The sequence below is a fragment of the Misgurnus anguillicaudatus genome, chromosome 4, assembly GCF_027580225.2.
Source record: "Misgurnus anguillicaudatus chromosome 4, ASM2758022v2, whole genome shotgun sequence".
Taxonomy (NCBI): domain Eukaryota; kingdom Metazoa; phylum Chordata; class Actinopteri; order Cypriniformes; family Cobitidae; genus Misgurnus; species Misgurnus anguillicaudatus.
In genome coordinates this window covers 6,291,032-6,312,680 of record NC_073340.2, presented here as the reverse complement: position 1 = coordinate 6,312,680, position 21,649 = coordinate 6,291,032, and the positions used below count along the sequence as shown (strand labels likewise).

Here is a 21,649-nt window from a genome sequence, read left to right as displayed (position 1 = left end):
TTAAAAAAAACTTTAAGTTAGCTTACTGTTTGAAACAAGGCCAAAATCAGTCAAGAAGCTCCCAAAGGCCACAACCAGGATAAAATCATATAACCATTATCTCTGCATTTCTTGTATAGTAATAACTTTTTATATTAGCTCATAAAATAACAACAAAAAGCCATTAATTCATAGTCCACGTATGCATTCAGCATACAACATCTCCTTTCTTTGAACTTAAACATTTACATAGGATCAAACAGATCCAGCCCTTTTTTCTGAGATGGTAATGTGATTTGTGAGCTTGGACCAGATATGGTCTTTAACCCTTCTGGATGCATAATCGAGTGTTAATAACATATGCAGATGGCTCCAAAGTGGTGGATTGACGTCCCCCGCCCTGGTCTTCTTCAACCGAGGGCAATGATTGGTTTATGTGTCTGCTCGGCCTCCCTGTGCAAAGTTTACTCTCACTAAACTCTGAAGGGGCAGCGTTGATTGATTTGATACCCCGGACTCCTTGTCCAGCCTGTCAGGAGTGGACGGTACCCTTCAGGTACCACATCCCTCCTAAACTAGTACAGCATTCCTGAAATAAATGAACACGAGAGAGTCCATGACTGACAGCACAACAAATAAATACACTGCATTACCAAACTCCACAACAAAAAATGAACCCAGCACCAATTTTGATATCTAATAGCCGTCCAAACTAACAAATGGCAAAATTTCAAATTTTAGAGTTTTCCCAAAAATAAATTAAATAAAAAATACACTGTTGACTTGACATGATGGAATATCATACATCTTCACAAGTTATTTGGGCAAAAATGACATGATGTTACCAAATTCAAGTTTATTTTGGCAAGACATAGGTCATTATGGGATTTCATTTTTTGAAATTGAGATTTATACTTCATCTGAAAGATAAATAAATAAACTTTCTATTGATGTATAGGACACTTTTTGGCAGAAATACAACTATTTGAAAATTTGGAATCTAATGCTGCATTTACACCAGACGCGGTAGAGACATCAAGCACGAGTGATTTCAATATAAAGTCAATGTAAAGACGCGCGCATCTGGAGGTCTCGGTAGACGCGATTCCGGCGCGTTTGCGCGAATGCCGCAAATTCAGGGTGAATGCCCGGTTGCATGAAACTCCTTAAGTGAGGGTTTCCCTGAGGGAGAAAAAATCCCTGAGGTAAGGGATTTATTTAAGAGCGTTGCAACAAAGGTCTTAACTGTCACCCTTACCTAAGTGTTTATACTAAGTATTTTACGGTAGTCTCTGCCAAAACATGGCAGCGGAGAAGCGGTTGCTATAGTTACAAAATCTCACAGCGTTAACAAATCAACGCACGCAGTTCAACAGACGGCGGATTTGTGTACAATGAAACATTGGAAATAACAGACTGTAAAGTACTGCATGTATAAAACCTGAAAGTAATTCAAACTTGAAGCACTTTAGATTGACGGACGATCAAACCGATATTCTCCTAATAAATGCGCATCACTTTTCTCTAAGGGATTATTTTGATCGTTAGAAATGCGCGTTGGTACTTCATTCTTAAATAACCATAAAATCAGCCATCGCGTGTGACGTTAAGGGACCTCTTATAGTCCCTTAAGGGCGCACTCACACCATCCAAACCAAACCGCACTCGGGCGCGTTTGACCCCCAAAGCCTGGTTTGTTTGACAAGTGTGATCGCTCTGTTTCGCGCCCGGGCGCGGATTGGTTAATCGCGCCACGGCCGGGTTGCAGAGGTGGGCCGGAGCGCGGTTCACTTGGGCTCAGGCGCGGAAGGCTGTGGTGTGAGCGCATTCGCGCCTGAGCGCGATTCAAAAGGTGAAGACGTCAGCTGCGTGACCACTCACCTTCATCTGCCGCCGTAAAAACCTTTTGATGCGCGCAGCGGGGTTACGTGAATGTCCGAGCTGCGCATGTGACAGATCAACTAAGCAATATGATGACATGTGAGAGGGCTGTCTGTAATCGTGCACCAAACGACTCCGAATAAAAAACACAGACTTATCATTACGGTGGGTTCCAGTGTTAAGAGAGCGCTTTACTTCCTGCTTTTTTCAAAACAATCGCATTTTAATGACGAAAGCGCGCCCGGACTCGGATCGATAAAAAGTACAGTGTGAGTGCGTGCACCTGGGGGAGTAGGGAGGGGTGACAATCGCGCTGGGTTGGATAATGTGCGCCCTAAGTTTTTAAGGGAAAATGGACTAGCAACGCATAGCAGAACTTAAGGTAATACTTCAGAATTTAAGGGTAAACACTTATTGACAGCCTTAAGGTTAACTTAAGGGTTTTTCTTGCAACCCATTTTTATTAAGGGCACCCTTAACCTTATATTTAAGGGATTTCTTAGCTTAAGGACTTTTATGCAACCGGGCACTGGTCGGTACGCGCGAATGGTGCTTTTTGTGCATTTTGCGTTTAAAGGCGGAGTCCATGATGTTTGAAAGCCAATGTTGATATTTGAAATCACCTAAACAAACACGCCCCTACCCCAATAGAATCTGGACCTTCTGTTGATAGACCCGCCCCACATATACGCAAATCGGCATTTGATTTGATTTGATTGGCTATAAGTGTGTTTTGGTAGTCGGCCCGTCTCCTTTTCCAACGCGTTTTTCAAACATCGTGGACTCCGCCTTTAACACAAATTTGCGGCTGACGCCCGAGTTAAAAAATTTGAACTTTGGCTGATTTTCGCGCCACGTTAACCAATCAGGAGCCTGCTTACTGCTGTGGCGGCAGCCCCGCCCGGAGTCACTCATTCAACCTGAAGGAACGCTTGATATTGTCTGTGAGCAGTCACCCGGAGCTATACAAGTTATTAATTCTATAGCAACAGGAATAAAAAGGACCTTGCTTGAAGTGTCAGTGAGGAAATTGGGCAACCTGGTAAGTTGTAAATACACATTTCACTTTTGAGTCACATGACGTTTATCGACCCGAGGCATTTCCGGCATTTTTTAAACTATAGTAAGGTGACCAAATACAAACCAGTAACTCTCTCGATAAATGCACAATCAACATCAGTCATCTTGCAAACAGACAACCGCATAGCACTTGCCCCTCCCATAAGAAGCGGATTTTGCCTCTGAAGTGCGTCAAATGCATTCAAACTGTTAAAGCGGCAAACTAGGTGAGGTAGACGCGATTTTGACGCCTCAAACGCGGTTGGTGTAAACGCAGCATAATACACTAATAACAATAAAAGTTTTGATATATTAACTTTAGGAAATGTACAACATATCTCCATGAAACATAAACTTTCCATAACATCCTAATGATTTTTGGCATAAAAAATTGTTATGGTACCTTGAGCAGTCGATCCACGTCTGTTTTAGTGACGGCATCACCGAGTTCCTGTGTGAGACGAGTCTGGATCACGTTTCGCCTGGCACGAAAGTTCTTCATGAAGATCTCAAACAAAACCTGCCGGTGCTGTGGAAAAAAAATGATTATAAAGATAAAAAACATTTAAAGGGCACATAGTATGTCCATTTTTACAAGATGTCATATAAGTCTCAGGTGTGCCCAGAATGAAGTTTAATTTAGTGTGTGATGTTTTTATGTCTGTACCTTTACTTTAATGCAAATAAGCTACTGCCCCTCATTGTCTTATCAATGAGCACTTTCAGTTAAAATAGATCAGATTCCTATGAATACAGTCGAACGCTGTACTATAAACAGCGGTCAACTCGTTGAGGGCAAAAACTATGGTGGTGCAGGACTGCCAGTCAGCGGTCGTGGGCGGGGCTTTATCAGTGTGACGTCACATTGAAAAGAGAATTAAAGGGCACACATCATGAAAATCGGACTTTTTCTATATAATTGGGTCCCCGGTGCTTCTATCAACCTAGAAAATGTGAAAAAGATCAACCCAGTGACTTAGTTTTGGTAAACCATTCTCTGCTAGCATATGAAAAATTAGGTCATTGAAATTTGGCTCCCCTTGTGATGTCAGCAGGGGAAAATATCGCCCCATAATATGCACAACCACGGCACTGCCCATTTAGTGCATATGCAGCTAATTTGCATATAAAAGGACACACCCAAAACAGCACATTTTTGCTCACACCTACAAAGTGCTAATTTCATCATGCTTTAATAATTATATGTTTTTTTTTAGCTAAAACTTCACATATGTACTCTGGGGACACCAAAGACTTATTTGACAAGTCTTGTGAAATGTCCCCTTTAAAACAGCATGTCTAATAAGACTGCTTTGGTTTAATGCGGATTAAAAAAGAAGAAGTGGATTTCTTTCATTGTAAAGTGGTGCCAACACACTTTTATGTCCATACACCTTGTAAAGGTGGATTTTGCATAATAGGTGCCCTTTAAATGAAGATTTGTTTTTTATTTATTACCTTATCAAAGGTTTCTCCACTTTCCCACAAACCAAAGACTTTCTGCTCATCTGCTGAAGCATTGCTCTGAGGAGGAAACTACACACAGACATACACAAACCAAATCACAGATCAGCCAAGAAGAAAAAGAAACTAAACTATTAATATTATTACTATTATAGCTATTATTATTACTATTGATCAATCAGAATTTGTCATGGTAGAAATGCAGTGATTATATTTATATAAAAGTGATCTCAGTAAAATAACATGAGACAATCCAAACACAGACAATCAGATTAGGTTCTTAGGAATAAGTCTCTACGACTAATGGGTTTTAACTCCATTAATAGCGATTACATAAGTCCTGCTTTTCTGTACCACACCCCCTAAATCCTCAAAGCCCCAAGTAGTATTATGCCAAACCTTAAACTCAAACACATTACCTCTTTATCACCTCGACACACATAGACAATGGATCACACTTTAAAACTGGTTCAACCCCACATTTTAAGAAACAAACTTAACTAATAAAATAAAAAATCTGTATCTTACAGATCAGTCAGTACTTACAGGCAATAGGATTTGTTTGCACTGGCTCATAAGGATGGTGTCCTGTAGCATTCGGTCTGTTACGTGACCGTACACAGCGTGACCGGTTGGCAAACTGGCCAGATGTAGGTTAAACAGCCTTTTTAATTCGCTTAGACTCAGCACATAATGTTTTAGGAAAGTATTGCGCACAAAGGCCTGGAGCTCAGGGGTGGGTGCATGGCCGGACCCGTGCCCGTTATGAGGGTCCATTATGGGAGAGTTCGGGTAACCGTTTACGGTGCCGTTTGCGATAGAGCCCGAAGTGTCCATGGGCTCTTCAGAGTCACTCACGGGCTCCTCTTTGACTTGCAATAGGGGGTTGGCATCACCGGAGGCACTCGGAGGCTTTGATGTCTTTGATTTACGAGCATCCATTTCCCTCTGCAGAGCGGTCTGCTTCTCACGAACGTTGTCCTTTGCAGCTTTCAGACGTTGCTCACCACTAATGTGAATAGGCTCTGTAATAAATACAGACCTGATTCAGTATATGCGAGTCTCAATATATGGGCGATTATATAATTGCAGGTACATTTGGTATCTTAAGTCATTATTTTCTGCTTTGTCGTCATGAATCACAAGATGTTACAGGTCATACCAATATGATTTTTTTGTAAAAAGTGCCGAAAATCATGATTTTCTAATGTCCAAAGTAGTCACGGTCAAACTCTGTTATCAAGGTAGAGTAACAGCGTTGACAGTCTGTAATGGCACTTTTCCATTGCATAGTACCCCACGGGTCAGGTCGTGTCAGCTCACTTTACTTTAACTTAGTTAGCTTTTCCATTAGGTTTAGGCTATGTTTACATGAATGCGTTTATCCTTTAAAACATGTTACTTTTGCTACGTTTACGCCTTCCATTTACACTACATCACCGTTTTTGACCCTCATAAATGGAGTCTTATGTAAACGAACAGCTGATGTTAACGTGACAGCACATCATTTTCAAAGTAAAAATTATTTTTATTCAGGTAAATGGAGGTTTGCAACGGAGGTTTTGTTAAAAATTGAAAACATCTACCAACCAGCTATTATAAACGCTATATCAGATTGTTTTAACATGTATCCTTATACATAATGTCTGTTTTATATTTATGTTTAAGCATTGTTGGGTTTAAATATTGTTGTAATGTTGTTTATATTTTGTTTAAATGTAGTTAGCTTAGTACGAAAGATAGACTGTATTTTTAATGCCATATAGGGTGTACAAAGCCCAATATGAAGGGAGAATTGTAATGGGTCAGACATTATTTTCGAGTTAAATTTAAGTTTTGTTTGCTACTTTAAAATGAATTTCGTTTCATATAATTTGTCTCTTAATTTTAATCGATGTTTGTTGATACGTTTTGTGAATATAAATTAATAAAAACAATAAAATCAACCTCATATTAATATTTAATGCTTGTTTAGCCGATTGCTCCTTTTGCTATTTCCGTGTTGCTAGCAGAGGACGTGCACGGACCTCGCACACTTTTAAAAATTAACGTCATATAAATTTTTAATCAATTGATTGCAAATTGATCAGCGACAGGTAAGGGGCGATATGTTATTTGGTGTTTTTCTGAAGAATACAGTCAGTTGATACGAAAATTTTCAAATGGACTATAAGATCATATGAACTGCGAACAATAAACTAGTTTATACTAAACTAGGTTTATAACATCAACATTAACCTATAAATCATATGAATATGTTATGGGGGGAGCTAGAACAATATAAGACTTTCCCAAACACTTTTTTTATAAGTTCAAATTGTTGTAGTTGCCGGCAAAGGATCCAGGTATGAATTTTTGTCAATATCGCACACCCCTAGCCTACATAAATGCGCAAAGGTAAGCTATTATTAGAGTAATAAGTTATTTTACACGTTTATGCGCATGCCCAGTTACGTGATTGGTCATGTTTCATGCGTTTATGGTCTTGTATAGTGTGGATGAAGATTCTTTTTAAAATGCCAGTATACAACGAGGATCGTTTTCATTTTAAAATGCCGTTTTAAAATGCAAATGCTCTAATGTAAACAGGGCCTTAGTATCATTTCAGAGTGGGAGGGATTATAGGCGTGTCTTTATATTTGCGCTGCCTATTGCTGTGACATCATACAAAAAGTGGGAGCAGGCAACAGAGAGAGTATAGCTGGAATGCAGTTTCCCATACATTCTGACACAAAATCAAAAGACCACCAAAAATAGATATTTTCACTTTGCGTTTATCACTACATCTGTCTCAAATGACAGTTTCTGTACAAAAACAAGTGGCATCACTCAGACCAATCAGTGATCTTCAGTGTTTTTAGTATCAGCTCAGCTCGCATGGAACCCCAAGCAAGGTGGTACTAAAAAAAAAGTACTACGTACTGTACCCAGTGGAAAAGCCACCAAATGTGAGCTGACCCGACCCATGGGGTACTATGCAATGGAAAAGCACCAGGGGCTGTGACATCTTGCGATCCATGAGTACCAAATAATTTAAATTGAAAAAAGTTCACTTTGGATATCGAATGTACCTGCAATTATAAAATCACCCATACGTGAGGTTTTCAACATCTCATACTGTTCATTACAATTTAAAACATACCCATTATATTGAAAAAGCTTGTGATGTGTGTAATTATAAAATGTAAGATGTGGTTTATTTAATTTATTTAATTATTGATCTGTAGTTTATTTATTTAATTTTTTATTTATTGTATTGTTTTAATCCTGCCTGGGGGAAAGTTTCTTTTTTTATATTTGGTAAAATCTCAATAAAGACATCTTCTACAAAAAAACATACCCATCTGCGCATCCTTTTTAGGCACAAAGTCATCTTTGGAGAAGCTGAAAACCTTTTCCAACCTGCAATATAATGCTTTGATTTAGACACACGGAAAGACAGCTACAGTATTATAACCTTCTTATGAAGTAAAATTAATAAATTGTTTAACCTTTAAACCCAAATGGAAAATATTTTTTAAAACCCAAATGAAATTTTTTTTTACCCATAATTTTTTAAAGCTCATATTTTTTTGCACTAAATGTTCAGCAAACAAAACTCTTGAGCCAAAAATAGCAAAAAAGCATTTTCAGAACAACTTGACCAAATAGCAACCAGCGCATTATATATATACTTGCACACAACTATATTATGCAAACACAAACTTTTATTTTGTATGCGAATGTGATTAATCTTTTCACAGCCCTACTTTTTGACTTTAAGCATTTTAAAATATCTGAGAAAGATGCTTATTTTGCCATCTTCAGCCAAACAGTTTAGATTTTCAAACATTCAGTGCAACCCTACAATACATGGACCTAAATATTGATATGAGTGAATTATAAAGAGACTTACTTCGACTGAATGCCTAGCCAAAGCATATGTTGTCTTTGTGCCACATCAGGGTGCTTTTTAACAAAGTCGTGATCTGTGGGCAGCAGGAAGTCCCAGCCTCTGTTTAACCTCGGCACAGACATCTGCTCCAGAAAATCCTTCACATCTTCTGGAGGCAGCTGATGAAGAAAACAAATATCAGAAAGTCACATCTAAACAAATCACATGATGAATTCCACACACCAACCTTTATAATAGCAGCAACTTCTTTTCTCATCAGGGTTCTCTCCTGAGTAAACCTCCACATCTGAAAAGACAAAATAAACCTTGTTCATGAAAAATATCATTTATTCTGAAAAATTCATATTTCAATATACACATTTTAGTGCATACCACAAAGTCTCGACCCCGACAGAGGACTTCAGCTGGAACTCCACTGTGTGAACTACATGTGTTCTTAGGATACAATACATCACTGCCAAAAAAGATTACATGATTTTAGTGACCTTCACCGAAATAAATCTCTCAATAATAAATGAATATCATCTCATTTACATTTATGCATTTAGCAGACACTTAATAAACTTTAATCAAGAATAAAACCCATGACCTTTGCATTGCTAACACAATTCTCTACCAATTGAGCTAAAGAAACCATTTAATCTAATAAGAGTTCAATTATGCACCACTTTAAAATTTGGTAGGCAAAAAAAACACTCTCACCTCTTCACCACCCAGTTCCCCTGGACAAGCAGCGCCACCTGCTGGATGCAGCGCAGTACAGCGGTGGAGTCCGTGCCCGATGCAAGCAGTCCCATGAGATTGGCAAACGGCATAACCTTGACTGAAAGGAATAAAAAGCTTGCATTAACAAAACAAAAACCGGCTAAACTGATGCAACAGCCCAGAGATGATGTTTGTAAGTCAAACTAACCATTCTTCATCAGCGTCTTGACTTGATCACCCAGAGGAAGGGTGCGCAGTTGGGCCATGGAGAGTACGTTGCTGGGACCCACAGGCTTGACACTAGGAATGAAGAAAGAAAGAAATGAACACAAACACACATTTACAGCATTTATAAAGCAGAATGCAACAAGAGGCCATGTAGTTTTATTGTGCTTTTATTATGCAGCAGCAACTACTACTATTAACTTGTTTAGACAAAGCAACTTACCATATTTGCCATTTTTTTATGCCAAAAATCACTAAAATATTAAGTAAAGATTATGTTCCATTAAGATATTTTGTAAATATTCTATAATACATATATTAAAAATGCATTTATGTGTTGCTATTTTCTCAATATTTGGATTTTTAGCCTCCTCAGATTCCAGATTTTCTAATAGTTCTTGGCCAACTATTGTCCCATAATAACAAACCATACATCAATAGAAAGCTTATTTATTATTCAGCTTTTATCGTATGTATAAATCTCAATATAAATAAAATGACCCATCTGACTGGTTTTGTGTTCCAGGGTCAAATATTACATTTATGGATTTAGCAGATGCTTTAATCCAAAGCAATTTTACAGTGACAAGGGACACATTTTATCGCTGTGTGTTCCCTGGGGATTAAACCCACAACCTTTTGAAATACTAACGTAATACTCTATCAACTGAGCAACAGGAACACTATATTATCATTGGTACCACGTTACCACTGGCTGAGGTCACAGGCCAATCAGAATTAGAGTCAAAACTAGGGTTGCATAACAATTCATAACAAATAATCGCTTGTAGAATAAAGGTTTTTGTTTACATCATATATATATGTGTGTGTACTGTGTATAATAACTTTGTATAAATAAAAGACACACACACATGCATGTACATATTTATATATGAGTGATTCTCACGAAACCATTGAAACACCACGGCACTAATGATTTTAGCTTTAAAATGTGTAATATAGTAACATTAAAAAGCATCAGAATTAACACAATACTGTGTTCTACCTTGCACAATGTGTGATTTCAACATAAGAATTTATAATTGGAAATTTGATCTCATTTTCTGCTGAAATTCTCATTACTGCAATGTGTCCGGCTGTGTTTGAACATGCGTTATGTTGTAATTTAATCAAATTAACACAAAAAAATTTAGAAAAATATAAATGGATGTTTTGCTAGACTACTTTATTTACTGAATATTCATGTATAATAAAAATAATAATGAAGAAAAATTAGAAAAATGATGTGTCTATGCCTGATGTTCTCATCCTCCGCAACACTTTTTAAGAACAGTTTAAGCACACATACATAATTTTAATAAAGTTTGATTTTGAGTGACCAAGCACATGGACCAGTTACTTCAAGATGGCTACCAGGTAAGATCATTTTTTTACAGTTAATTTGAAATATTGTCTTGTCAGAATGCTTACACGACATTTTGATTATCATTACCGCAACAGATGCTTATTAAATGTTAATTTAATTAATAGAAGCATAATACTTTGATTTTAAATGCATGTGCAGAATCTCCAAATTATGTTCTTTCAGGTTTGTCATGTCATTTTGAAAATATGTCAGTGTTGATGTTTTCTGACTGTTGCGGTAATGAGATTTTTTAGGAAAATTTTTTTAAATTATGTTACAAAAAGTGTTAAATGATAAGTAAAAGTTTTAAATTAATGTTCCCATTTACTCCAGACTTTGTTTTTCAATGTCTGGTGGGAAAAAAAAGTAAATTTAAGCAATTTTTACATTTTCATGCTTGACATTTTTAAAACCAAGTTTTCGTGAGAATCACCCATATACATAATTATTATTCACAGTTCACACAAATACAAATATATGATGTAAGCAAAAACCTTTATTCTGCTATAGATTAATCACGATTAATCGTTATGCAACCCTAGTCAAAACTATTTGTTTCATAATACAGCATAATTTTACTTACACTTTTTCTTCAGCCAAAGGAGGCATAAGCATGGACAGATATTCACTGTGAGAGAGAAAAACAAAAGCATGAGCTAAAAAGAACATATTCATGCCATTTTGTTGTAAGCGTTTAAAGTTATAATGTAGTTTCTCCCCATGTCCTAACCTTGGGGTTTTCACCAGCTCTGTGTTTTCTGTGGTATCCATAGCCTGACAGTAAAGATACTGCCGCTCATGTTCAGAGCGTGAATCCTACATGAAAATAAGTAAATGAGAAGTATGTTCATAATCATAATGTGCATTTACATTAATTCATTCGATTACTGAAGTTATTGCATATGCAGTACTGTGATGGTGGTACAATAGCACTGTAATGTATAAAATGATATTTTTAAGTGCACGTTTTATTTATTTTGCTCAATGCCATTATATCATTTTGTACGACGATGTACTGTAAATTGTGTAAACTGTATATTACTAGGTGTTTATTAAGTTTTGCATTACATACTGTACATGCAAGGGAGTGAATCAGCAATAATATATACAATAATATTTTGTTATTTATGTTTAGTTTATTTCAATACTATGACTAGAGGTCGACCGATTTATCGGCCGGCCGATTTATTGGCCGATTTTTGGCATATTTTAAAAAATCAGGCTTTGGCCGATTTTGCTGGAAAATTAGGCCGATTAATAGGCAGGCGCCTATTAATAGGCAGGCGCATCTGCGGGCACCTAAGCGCTGTTGTAGAACTCGTGACGCTGCCTCTTGCTGCAAGCAGATCGCTCCCGTCTCGTGTGTGTGTGCAGCCGTGCCTTGTTCACAAACAGCTTTACTAAATGATGGCGGATCGCGCGAATTAAGCAGCCAGTACAACAGCGCGACGGGCTTATGTCTCGCGGTGCACTGTCCATGCAAAGATTAGTCGGTCGACCTCTAACTATGACATATTGCGATCTTAAACAATCGCAAAATGGGCAAAAAGGACAAATAATTATTTTTACAGTATTTATAAAGAACAATGCATTACAGCACATTCAAAAAGTATGCACACCCCCTTTACTTTTACTAATTTGATAAGTTGCAGCCTGATACTTACAATCGTTAAAATACATTTTTCCTTAATCTCCACTCAGTTGAAAAACGTCTGTAAATTTATTTATAAGAAAAAAAAAAAAAATCACGTTTCCATAAGTACTGAGACCCTTTGCAACGACACATTGAAATGCATTTACAAACATGTAAATTCTAGGCAAATACCGCTCATAATCCGCACACGTCCGGGTAAAAACAGTGTCTGAGCAAGACTTAAAGGGGCAGTTTCCCGGACATGGCTTATCCTAGTCCCAGACTAAAATGCATGTTTGAGCTGCTTTAATTTAAAAACACCTTGTCCTGTTTAATTTTATCATATTTCGTTGACATTATTTTGTCTTAAGCTGCACACCTGTAGTGTTTTTTGTGAGGTTTGTTTGTAAAAACTTCATAAATGACCTAATAAAACTGAGGCCTAGTCCTGGATTAACCTAACCTTGTCTGAGAAACAGCCCCAAAATGTGTTAAAGCCTTGTTTAATAAACACTGATGTCCCATGCACACATGTAGTTTGTGTAATGCCTTATCATTTACATGAAATTTACATTATAATGCATTTCGCAGATGTTGTTATCAAACCCTTGACCTTTGTACTTATAACACATTGCTCCATAAGTTGAGCAGCAGAAACACCTCATATAACACATATTGATTTGGCATGCTTACTGTGATCTTCGGATCAAACCACCCAGTCAAGTTTCAAATGTTGATGTACGTGTATGTAAATTCTGAATACAAAGCGTATTCAGTGACAAACAAAAAGGTGCTCTTTCTATTTAACTGATTTGTTTGTTTTGAGATTAGCCTGTCAGTCACGTGTCAAGAATGTCGTTACCGTGGGTCATGTGACCACTTACCTTTATACCGTGATAGTGCAGATGGGCCCAGGGTTCTTCAGCCTGTTTCTTCTGCAGGAACTCGTATGACTGGATACGCCGCTGACGGGCCTGTTCAGACTCGGGTCTGGAAAACCTCACCTGGTCAAAAACAGCAGAAATGATGTACTGATTCGGACACAGACGTATCACAATCAAGTTAAAAAATTCTGTTTCAGTATGTCAGTTCTTTGCAAATGTATAAAAATTATTGAAACGTTTGCAAGTCTTACTGTGATTTGTTTCACGTCATCTTCTGCCTCATCCTGAGAAGAGTCTCCAGCTGTAAATAACACAAATGTAAGAACTAGCAGCAAAACAATCTTATAAAATGGCTTTAAATCTTTTAATTATAACAACACGGTGAAGAAAGTATTTGATGAATGTATTATCAATTTTTTTTTTAAGTGGTGGCATTTAGCGGCTTTTGCATCTGAGCTCCTCAAATATGGGTGTGTGTGTGTTTTATTGTTTGTTACCTATCTACCCTTCTATCATCTCATGAGTTAAAAACAATAAGAATTTGTTTGGAGCAAAATACATCTTATAGATCTTGAAAACGATCTACCTTCATTGGCTGCTTCTCTTTCTCTATGTTTAGTATCAGCTCTGTCCAAGTATGTGAAGCTTGGTTTCATCTGAAGAATTCCTTGCAGAGGAGTAAGATGAAGCTCTCCTGCCAATATAAAATCAAAGTTTTGTATTAAAAATGGTCTTATTGGGCATGATTCAGTGTCCACATTAACCTAATTTATAATGTTTTTTTATAGCTGATGTCACCCCTTTTCATTTCCTACCTCCGATCACCTCGGTTCATTCTGGCATGTTATGCACACTTTTCACAACCCATTTTATTAGGCCTGGGCGATTAATCAAAATCGAACCACAATCGCGACGCTAAGCGTTGCGAGCGTATGGCCGTGCTTTCTCCGTGAGAGGCACGTCAACCAAAACGTCGACCAAAACGGCGCTTCTCCTAAAAACTGACGAGCAGGGCCGCATTAAGAGCTCACTGGGCCCCGGGGCTATGAATTACTGCAGCCCCCCCCCCAACACCACTTTAGGTCACCAACTACAGAGAGAACACATTTTTCTAAAACACTGCTGAAGTTGTTTTACATAAATATAATCTAGAATAATTCAGAATAACAGTTGCACGAAAAAAGCTGTTAGATTAACACTAACCTGTAAACATGACTTGCTAATAGCGAATATAGGGGTGGGCGATGAGCTAAATGTTTTATCATTATACGAGTCATTTTATCTAACAATAATGATATACTTCACAGTCAAGTTATATTACTTTTAATAAGAATTTTATCATATGGAAATTTAATGCCACTAACATTTCAGAATTCTTTTGACCAATTTCCATATCACAAAAAAATAATAGTCACTTAAGAAAATAATCTCAAGCTTACTGATGACAAGAGTTACAATTAATAACAATAGAACAAAGGCACACAAGAAATCGACCTACTTGAAAAACTCAAAGCACTGAATAATATTATATTGTGTAAAGTAATCAAATATACAGTACCTATCTTTCACTATAAATTCAACATTCATTCTTATTTATTTTACAAAAGTGATTCAGTCAATGGCAGTAAATTACTTTATTTCTGATGTTTGATTTATTTATTTATTTATATTTATTTAATGTTTATTTGACAGGGACAAATGGATAAAACATTGCTTTATAAAAAATACAAAGTAGATTCCATGCATACAGGTTTATAGCCAAGACTAATTTGCAACCCCTGTCCCTGGTTAGGCTTGTAAGGTTAAAACAGAGATTACAGAGTATTGAAGCACAAATTTATAGCTATTAAAATATATACAATAAATACATCAAATACATCAAATAAGATGTGGGCTTAAATAGATGTAGTAGTCACTATAACACAGAATCTAAACAAATGTATACATTGAGTTGTAGCCTGTATAATCAGCGTTCACAAAGTTGTTTCAGTTTTAGCCATTGCTTTAAATGTGTATTAAAACCTTGAGTCCTTTCAGTGTTTTAATTTCTGATGGTAAAGCATTCCACCATTTTGTGCCATTTTAAAGTGATGTCTGACCAAATGTTGTTCTACGTTTTGCGACTATACAGCCTATACAGTGCGGCGCGGCTTTTTATATTGCTAAGCAACCACCGAGTAAGCTGTCTTGTCAATCAAATATTGACGCGTGAGCGCTCTTTTACTGTTAACTGTCATATTAGCAGAAACTTTAAAAATAGGACGCTTGCTCTGACCTTGGTTGAGGGTGAGAGGTGCACAAAGACGCAGGAGAAAGTGAGCGACTGGAGTCCGGTTCTTCAACGCCCTTGCAAACTTCCCTTACCACAACGTAAGGCCCGCCTCTCCCCTCATTCGATTGGACAATGCGCCCGACGCGAATGACGTCGGGCGCTTCTCCGCTCTAGGCGCTTCTTCAAAAGCGCGTGCTGCGGCTGGCGGCAAAAACCTAATTTGTAGGGGGCGTGGTAAGGCTTTGGCAATCAGATGTCTAGTAGCAGTCAATCTGCTTCACAGCCAATCACGGGCCCCCTACTTGTTCGGGCCCCGGGGCTTTAGCCCCGCCTAGCCCTATGGTTAATGCGGCCCTGCTGACGAGGGGTTTCAATTTAAAGCACGTGCGCAGCCTGTGTCTCCCAAAGCTTTTTAAATACTCACACCTGTCTCCGCAAGTTCGCATCGCAAGACTTCACGCCCGCGTCTCCAAAATAGATGATGCGTTAAAACTTGACGCGTTCCTTATTTAAAACAAACTAAAATACCATTTAACTGGGTTGCTAATGTCACTTGAATGAAATGGCAACGACACATTGAACGCATTTGCATTTTCTACTCATTTTAAAAATCCCAAAATATAGCTATTTAATATTTTGATAATTATGAGTATTACATTGCATACAAATCTTTTCAGTAAAACTCAGTCACCCATTTAAATATTTAAACTTTTTGTTAAAGTTGCAGCTATAATGAACCCACTTATTAACTGTTAGTCCAAGCTAAAGACCATTTTACATTTCATACAATAGAGCAGTGTAAATAATATTCTTAATTTCTTTAGTTTTATTTCCTTATTTTCATAAAAAATATAAAAAAACATAAAAATACAGTTAAATCACCAGACCCATAAGCAACATCAGTAAGATCTAACCATCTAAAGAGGCAGATGCACATTGCAGCTGCTAAACATTTTTAATCGCAAATCGAATCGCAACCGCAATTCCTGGCAGAAAAATCGCAATTAGATATTTCCATAAATCGCACAGCCCTAAATTCAATTAAACTTAAATTTATTTCTATAGCACTTTCACAATTTTAAACAGTGGCAATGCAGTTTTACAGTAAATTCAGAGTAGTACAGGCAAAAATATACAAAATGAAATATAAAGGATATATCCAACTTAAAGGGGACACTTCACAAGACTTTTTTAAGATGTAAAGTAAGTCTTTGGTGTCCTCAGAGTACGTATGTCAAGTTTAAACTCAAAAAATCATATAGATAATTTATTATAACATGTAGAAATTGCCACTTTGTAGGTGTGAGCAAAAATGTGCCGTTTTGTGTGTGCCCTTTTAAATGCAAATGAGTTAGGGCGCACTCACACTATCCAAACCGCGCTTGGGCGCGTTTGACCCCCAAAGCCTGGTTTGTTTGACTAGTGTGATCGCTCTGTTCCGCGCCCGGGCGCGGATTGGTTAATCGCGCCGCGGCCGGGTTGCATAGGTGGGCCGGAGCGCGGTTCACTTGGGCTCAGGCGCAGAAAGCTGTAGTGTGAGCGGAATCGCGCATGAGCGCGATTCAAAAGGTGAAGACGCCAATTGCGCGACCACTCACCTTCATCTGCCGCCATAAAAACCTTTTGATGCGCGCAGCGGGGTTACGTGAATGTCCGAGCTGCGCACGTGACAGATCAACTAAGCTGACATGAGGCCATGTGAGAGGGCTGTCTGTAATCGCACACCAAACGACTCCGAATAAAAAACACAGACTTATCATTACAGTGTAGGGATGCTCCGAAATGAAAATTCTTGGCCGAAACCGGAAAAAGGAAACCAAGGCCGAATAACCGAAACACCGAAATAAATTATTATGCCAATTATTAGTAGAATTGCATTTATGGCTATCACTGTGTACTAACTTTACTAGGGGTGTGTGACGGATCACAAAACTCACGGTTCGGATCACATTACAGTTTTTGAGGCATGGATCGGATTATTTTTCAGATCAGCAAAAAGGGGGTGGGGAAAATCTAATAACAAATAAAGAAATTGCAATCATTTATAAAAAAGAACAAAGTTGCACATTAATAAGGGCTAACATTAGCATTAGGTACAGAAATCAAATTAAATGAATCATAACACTGTCTTTATTGTATAAATTAAATATATTGGGGCGGTTTCCCGGACAGGGATTAGACTAGTCCTAGACTTAAACACTTTTAAGAGCTCTCCAAACTGAAAACAACTTGCACTTGCATATCTTAAAATACATCAGTGCCCTTTGTTTAATCTCAAAATGCACACAGGTAATGTTTTAGAAAGGCATGTTTGTTAAAACTAGTTATATTTCCAAATTAAACTAAGGCCTAGTTCTGGATTAAGCTAATCCTGGTCCAGGAAACCGCCCCACAATTATTTTTAGAGCTACAGAAGTGATTTTTTTTCTTTGTCTTGGGTTGTTTGATTAACATTAATGACACAGACTTAAGTAGGTTAATTGAGGTTACTGTCTCTTTAAATAAGCAGAGACTGGTTTCTGACTGTAATCTATACATACACTTAAGACATAAACAAATGTTTTTATTATAAAAATAATACTTTGGAGATAATTTTGTTTATATGTGCCCTGTCAATAACAGAAAGATTTTACGTTCGCTTGTTTGCATCTCACTCGTGTGTGCACTATTGAGGGCACTTAAACGCACGCGCACACAGAGACCGAGGGCGAATCCCAAACAGCGCAGCATAAAAATGTTACGTTGTGTTTCATTGCTTTATTCGGCCAATGTATGTTAATGGGCTACAGTATGAGACACATTTGCGCGACTCTCTCTAAAGTTTACACATCAAGACTTCTGATCTTTGAAGGGCATACTGTGATGATCACGTCTGGACCGGACACATTCAACCGCATGTATGCCTCTGTGCGTACAGACAACTGCTCACTTAGCGCCTTTTGTGGTTAAATCGCATCGCATACATTTTGCTTCAGACAAGCACGTGCAGGTCGCGGTTTCTGTTTGCGTCATCACAACATTTCGGCCGTATTGTTTCGGTGACAAAAGTCTTTCGGCCGAAAACCAAAAATGCTCTTTTGGGCCATTTTCGGTGGCCGAATATTCGGTGCATCCCTATTACGGTGGGTTCCAGTGTTAAGAGAGAGCTTTACTTCCTGCTTTTTTCAAAACAATCGCATCTTAATGACGAAAGCGCGCCCGGACTCGGATCGATAAGAAGTACAGTGTGAGTGCGTGCACCTGGGGGAGTAGGGAGGGGTGACAATCGCCCTGGGGCATGGTTTGGTTTGGATAATGTGAGTGCGCTGTGGTTGGACAGTGCAGATTAAAGGGCGGTATTATCCCCTTATGACATTACAAAGGGAGCTAAATTTCAATTACCTATTTTTTCACATGCTTGCAGCGAATGGTTTACCAAAACTAAGTTACTAGGTTGATCTTTATCACATTTTCTAGATTGATACAAGCACTGGGGACCCAATTATAGCACTTAAACATGGAAAAAGTCAGATTTTAAAAAATGACATTTATGCTACAGAAATACTAAATGGTAAACGTACCTTTACGAAACACTGCTGCAGCATAGCGAGATGTATTTGTTGTAGCCTGAATTGATGAGAACGTTTGCTTGTCCATCATTTTAGTGCATCAATCGTATTTGAAGAATACAAAAGGACAGCGTTATATTATAACTAAGACTAAGAACTGAGTCTAAATGTGTAAAAAGCAGATATTCCTCACGTGGAGTAAGTGTTGGAATCCTCTGAGGAAGTGCCGTCTACATTAAGGGCGATTTGCTCCCCTTTACTGCGGCAGTAGTTTGGGCTCAGGGTATCCATGGCGACCTCAAGTTCAACCTGCATATGGGGAGGAAAACCAATGACCGTGAAAACCGTTTCAGAGGACTCATTCATTCGACTTTAACTTCAGCTTTAAAAAAAGTTACGAGCAGTTAATGCCGTGTTACCTTTTGCTGCTTGGGTTTAATTCTGGCTGCCAAATGAGTCGCATGATTGTAGCTCATACTAGCAGGACGCACGGGGTACTATGAGATGAAAAAAATAATGAATGTAATTAATAATATATAGAAGCAGAGAAACATTAGAAAATTAGTGTCCGTGACCGAGATCAGGCTGTGATCAGCGAGGTGAGTGAATACTAGGGCTGGGTAAAAATATTGATTCATCAATGCATTGCAATTATTTGTTTCTCAATTCAATATCGATTCATCAAATCCTATGAATCAATTCAGCCCACCGGCCAGTGGCGGCGCTGTGGGCAACACTCTAGTGAGAGCGTTCAGCGGTGTACAAGACGCATATTTACTTACTACCGAAGCAAATAAATCAATATTGAATTGAATAGAAGCCTCAAGAATGAAAACCAGCCCAACAATACCCAGCCCTAGTGAACACTGACGCCCGCTGGGGCGTCTGGATCTCATGTCTAAATCTTTCTAAGCAAATGTTCAAATAGGTGCTATCTTTACTAATCGACTGCAGAAAAGTTGTGGAAACCGTTGACTTGCGTTATATAAATCACAGAGCACTGGGGTGCAAAATATCTTCATTATTGTTTTACTGAAGAAAAAAAAGTTAATCTCGGATCAATAAAAGTACAGTGTGAGTGCGCGCTTCTGGGGAGTAGGGAGGGGGGCACAATCATGCTGGGTCACGGTTTGGATAGTAGTGTGAGTGTGCCCTAAAATATGCAAGAACAGGGTTGGTGGCCACTGGTCTAAGGCATGTAAACACACATTTATTATATCCAAAACTCTTACCTGGAACAAATACAGCTTTTCCACAAGACTTTTGGCCAGGTACACATCAATCTAACAAGAAAGCAAGCAGTAAGAATGTTTAATGTCGTGTTTATATACTACACAAGAAAATCTGAAGAAAAGGTAAACGTCCATATGTACCTCTTGTATAATTGGGTCGTCATCATCACCACTGGCCATAATGAAGACACTAGAAACCTTTGCTGGTGGACTTCAAACCTGCAGACACAGCAATGCTACATCACTCACTAACATATTGAAGCAAAGTAAATTAAGGTTTACTTTTTGAACTGGGAAAAATACATGAATATGCCAAAGCAGAATAACAATTATTTTCACATTATAAGAGTTAATGTTAGTTAATGCCAACGCAATTGTTCATGTTTGTTTATTGTGCATTAACTCATGTTAACAGCCACAACTTTAGATTTTGTAAAGTATGATTAAATGCTAAAATTAACAAACTAACATGAATAAAGGCTGTAGAAGTATTGTTTATTGCTGTTTGTGTAAGCTAATGTTATCAAATACAACCTTATTGTAAAGTGTGACTAGATAGTGTAATTCTACATAACTTATTGAGCTAACAGCATAATCACTCTTCAACATAAATGAAACATCATCTTTCTCCAATATTATCAATACATAATTATCCAGCACCTGTCTATGTATATAGATGATAATACATGATGCAATATACTCATATTAAACTGTCAGTCACTCACTTGTTGTTATTGTCATGACCAAGTAACGATATACTGAGAGCCAATATCAGTATAAAACATACAGATCTCGCTAAAGTGACTATTTATCGCCATAATAGCGATATAAAACGCACTTAAATTAAACATGTCAGCAAAATAAGCAGCATGCTAAACTGTTAGCAGCTCTGTGAAAGACAGCATAAAAACTCGTTTAACACAAAACGAATCATTTTACGACCACCCTCAATCAGTTTATGCGCATAGTAATGCTTTTAGGTTTGTAACTTTTGATACAAGTGTTAACATTTCTAACATGCTGAACAGAACTGACACACAGACAGCCGAGGCCTCTGCTGTGTCACTAAATAAGCAAATGACTGAAGTGAAAGTAATGAAACTAACCTGTAGTTTACTAGACAAACGTGGTTATTGCTTGAACTCGGGGGTTTTGACTTCTTCAGGTGCTTCAGTCCAGCGATTTGATCTTCGTGTATGTGTAAATCACAGGAACCGCTGTTGCTACCATGTTGCTGATCGCAGAGCTTCAGTCAAACACGTGGGGAGGAGCTGTGTGTGCAGGAGACATATCCCAGCATGCACTGCGCCAACGACACACGCGTCACCCACTACATTAGACTCAAAGGTAAGCATTTAATAAAAATAGTAATAATAAAAAATATATCTATAAAGGTAAGTTACCTTAATATATTTGTACATTTTAAAGATGTAGAATAGAAATGGGTATATTTGATGCTCGTTTTATTTTTCATAATTTAATTTTTTTATACAGTTTCTTATTTTA

General features: G+C 37.8%; 1 protein-coding gene across 2 annotated transcripts; it reads right to left on the bottom strand.

Annotated features, from left to right (window-relative positions):
* Positions 1–11: 11 nt before the first annotated feature.
* Positions 12–21,453, bottom strand: polr3e (polymerase (RNA) III (DNA directed) polypeptide E). Of its 2 annotated transcripts, none has more exons than XM_073866587.1 (21): positions 21,250–21,453; positions 20,285–20,362; positions 20,144–20,194; positions 19,331–19,408; positions 19,104–19,220; positions 18,924–19,005; positions 13,678–13,785; positions 13,343–13,392; positions 13,092–13,211; positions 11,305–11,390; positions 11,158–11,202; positions 9,192–9,283; positions 8,981–9,101; positions 8,651–8,732; positions 8,505–8,564; positions 8,279–8,436; positions 7,724–7,785; positions 4,930–5,408; positions 4,378–4,455; positions 3,323–3,448; positions 12–568 (listed from the first exon to the last, which is right to left on the bottom strand). In XM_073866587.1, exons 2-21 carry the CDS (start codon positions 20,321–20,323, stop codon positions 512–514), a joined length of 2,091 nt encoding a protein of 696 aa, XP_073722688.1. In that variant the 5' UTR covers positions 20,324–20,362; positions 21,250–21,453; the 3' UTR covers positions 12–511. The 2 variants fall into 2 exon arrangements, with proteins under 2 accessions (XP_073722688.1, XP_073722687.1); XM_073866586.1 differs by having other exon boundaries at positions 18,924–19,009; positions 19,108–19,220; positions 21,250–21,452.
* Between the last annotated feature and the right edge of the window lie 196 nt (positions 21,454–21,649).

Excerpts from the sequence above, each read along its gene's own strand:
- polr3e (XM_073866587.1), bottom strand. The coding sequence starts at position 20,323 with ATGGCCAGTGGTGATGATGACGACCCAATTATACAAGAG. Across the intron at positions 19,006-19,103 it reads ATTCCAACACTTACTCCACG|AAAATGATGGACAAGCAAAC; the intron begins TGAGGAATATCT and ends GATTGATGCACT. Across the intron at positions 13,393-13,677 it reads AAGAGAAGCAGCCAATGAAG|CTGGAGACTCTTCTCAGGAT; the intron begins GTAGATCGTTTT and ends TGTTATTTACAG.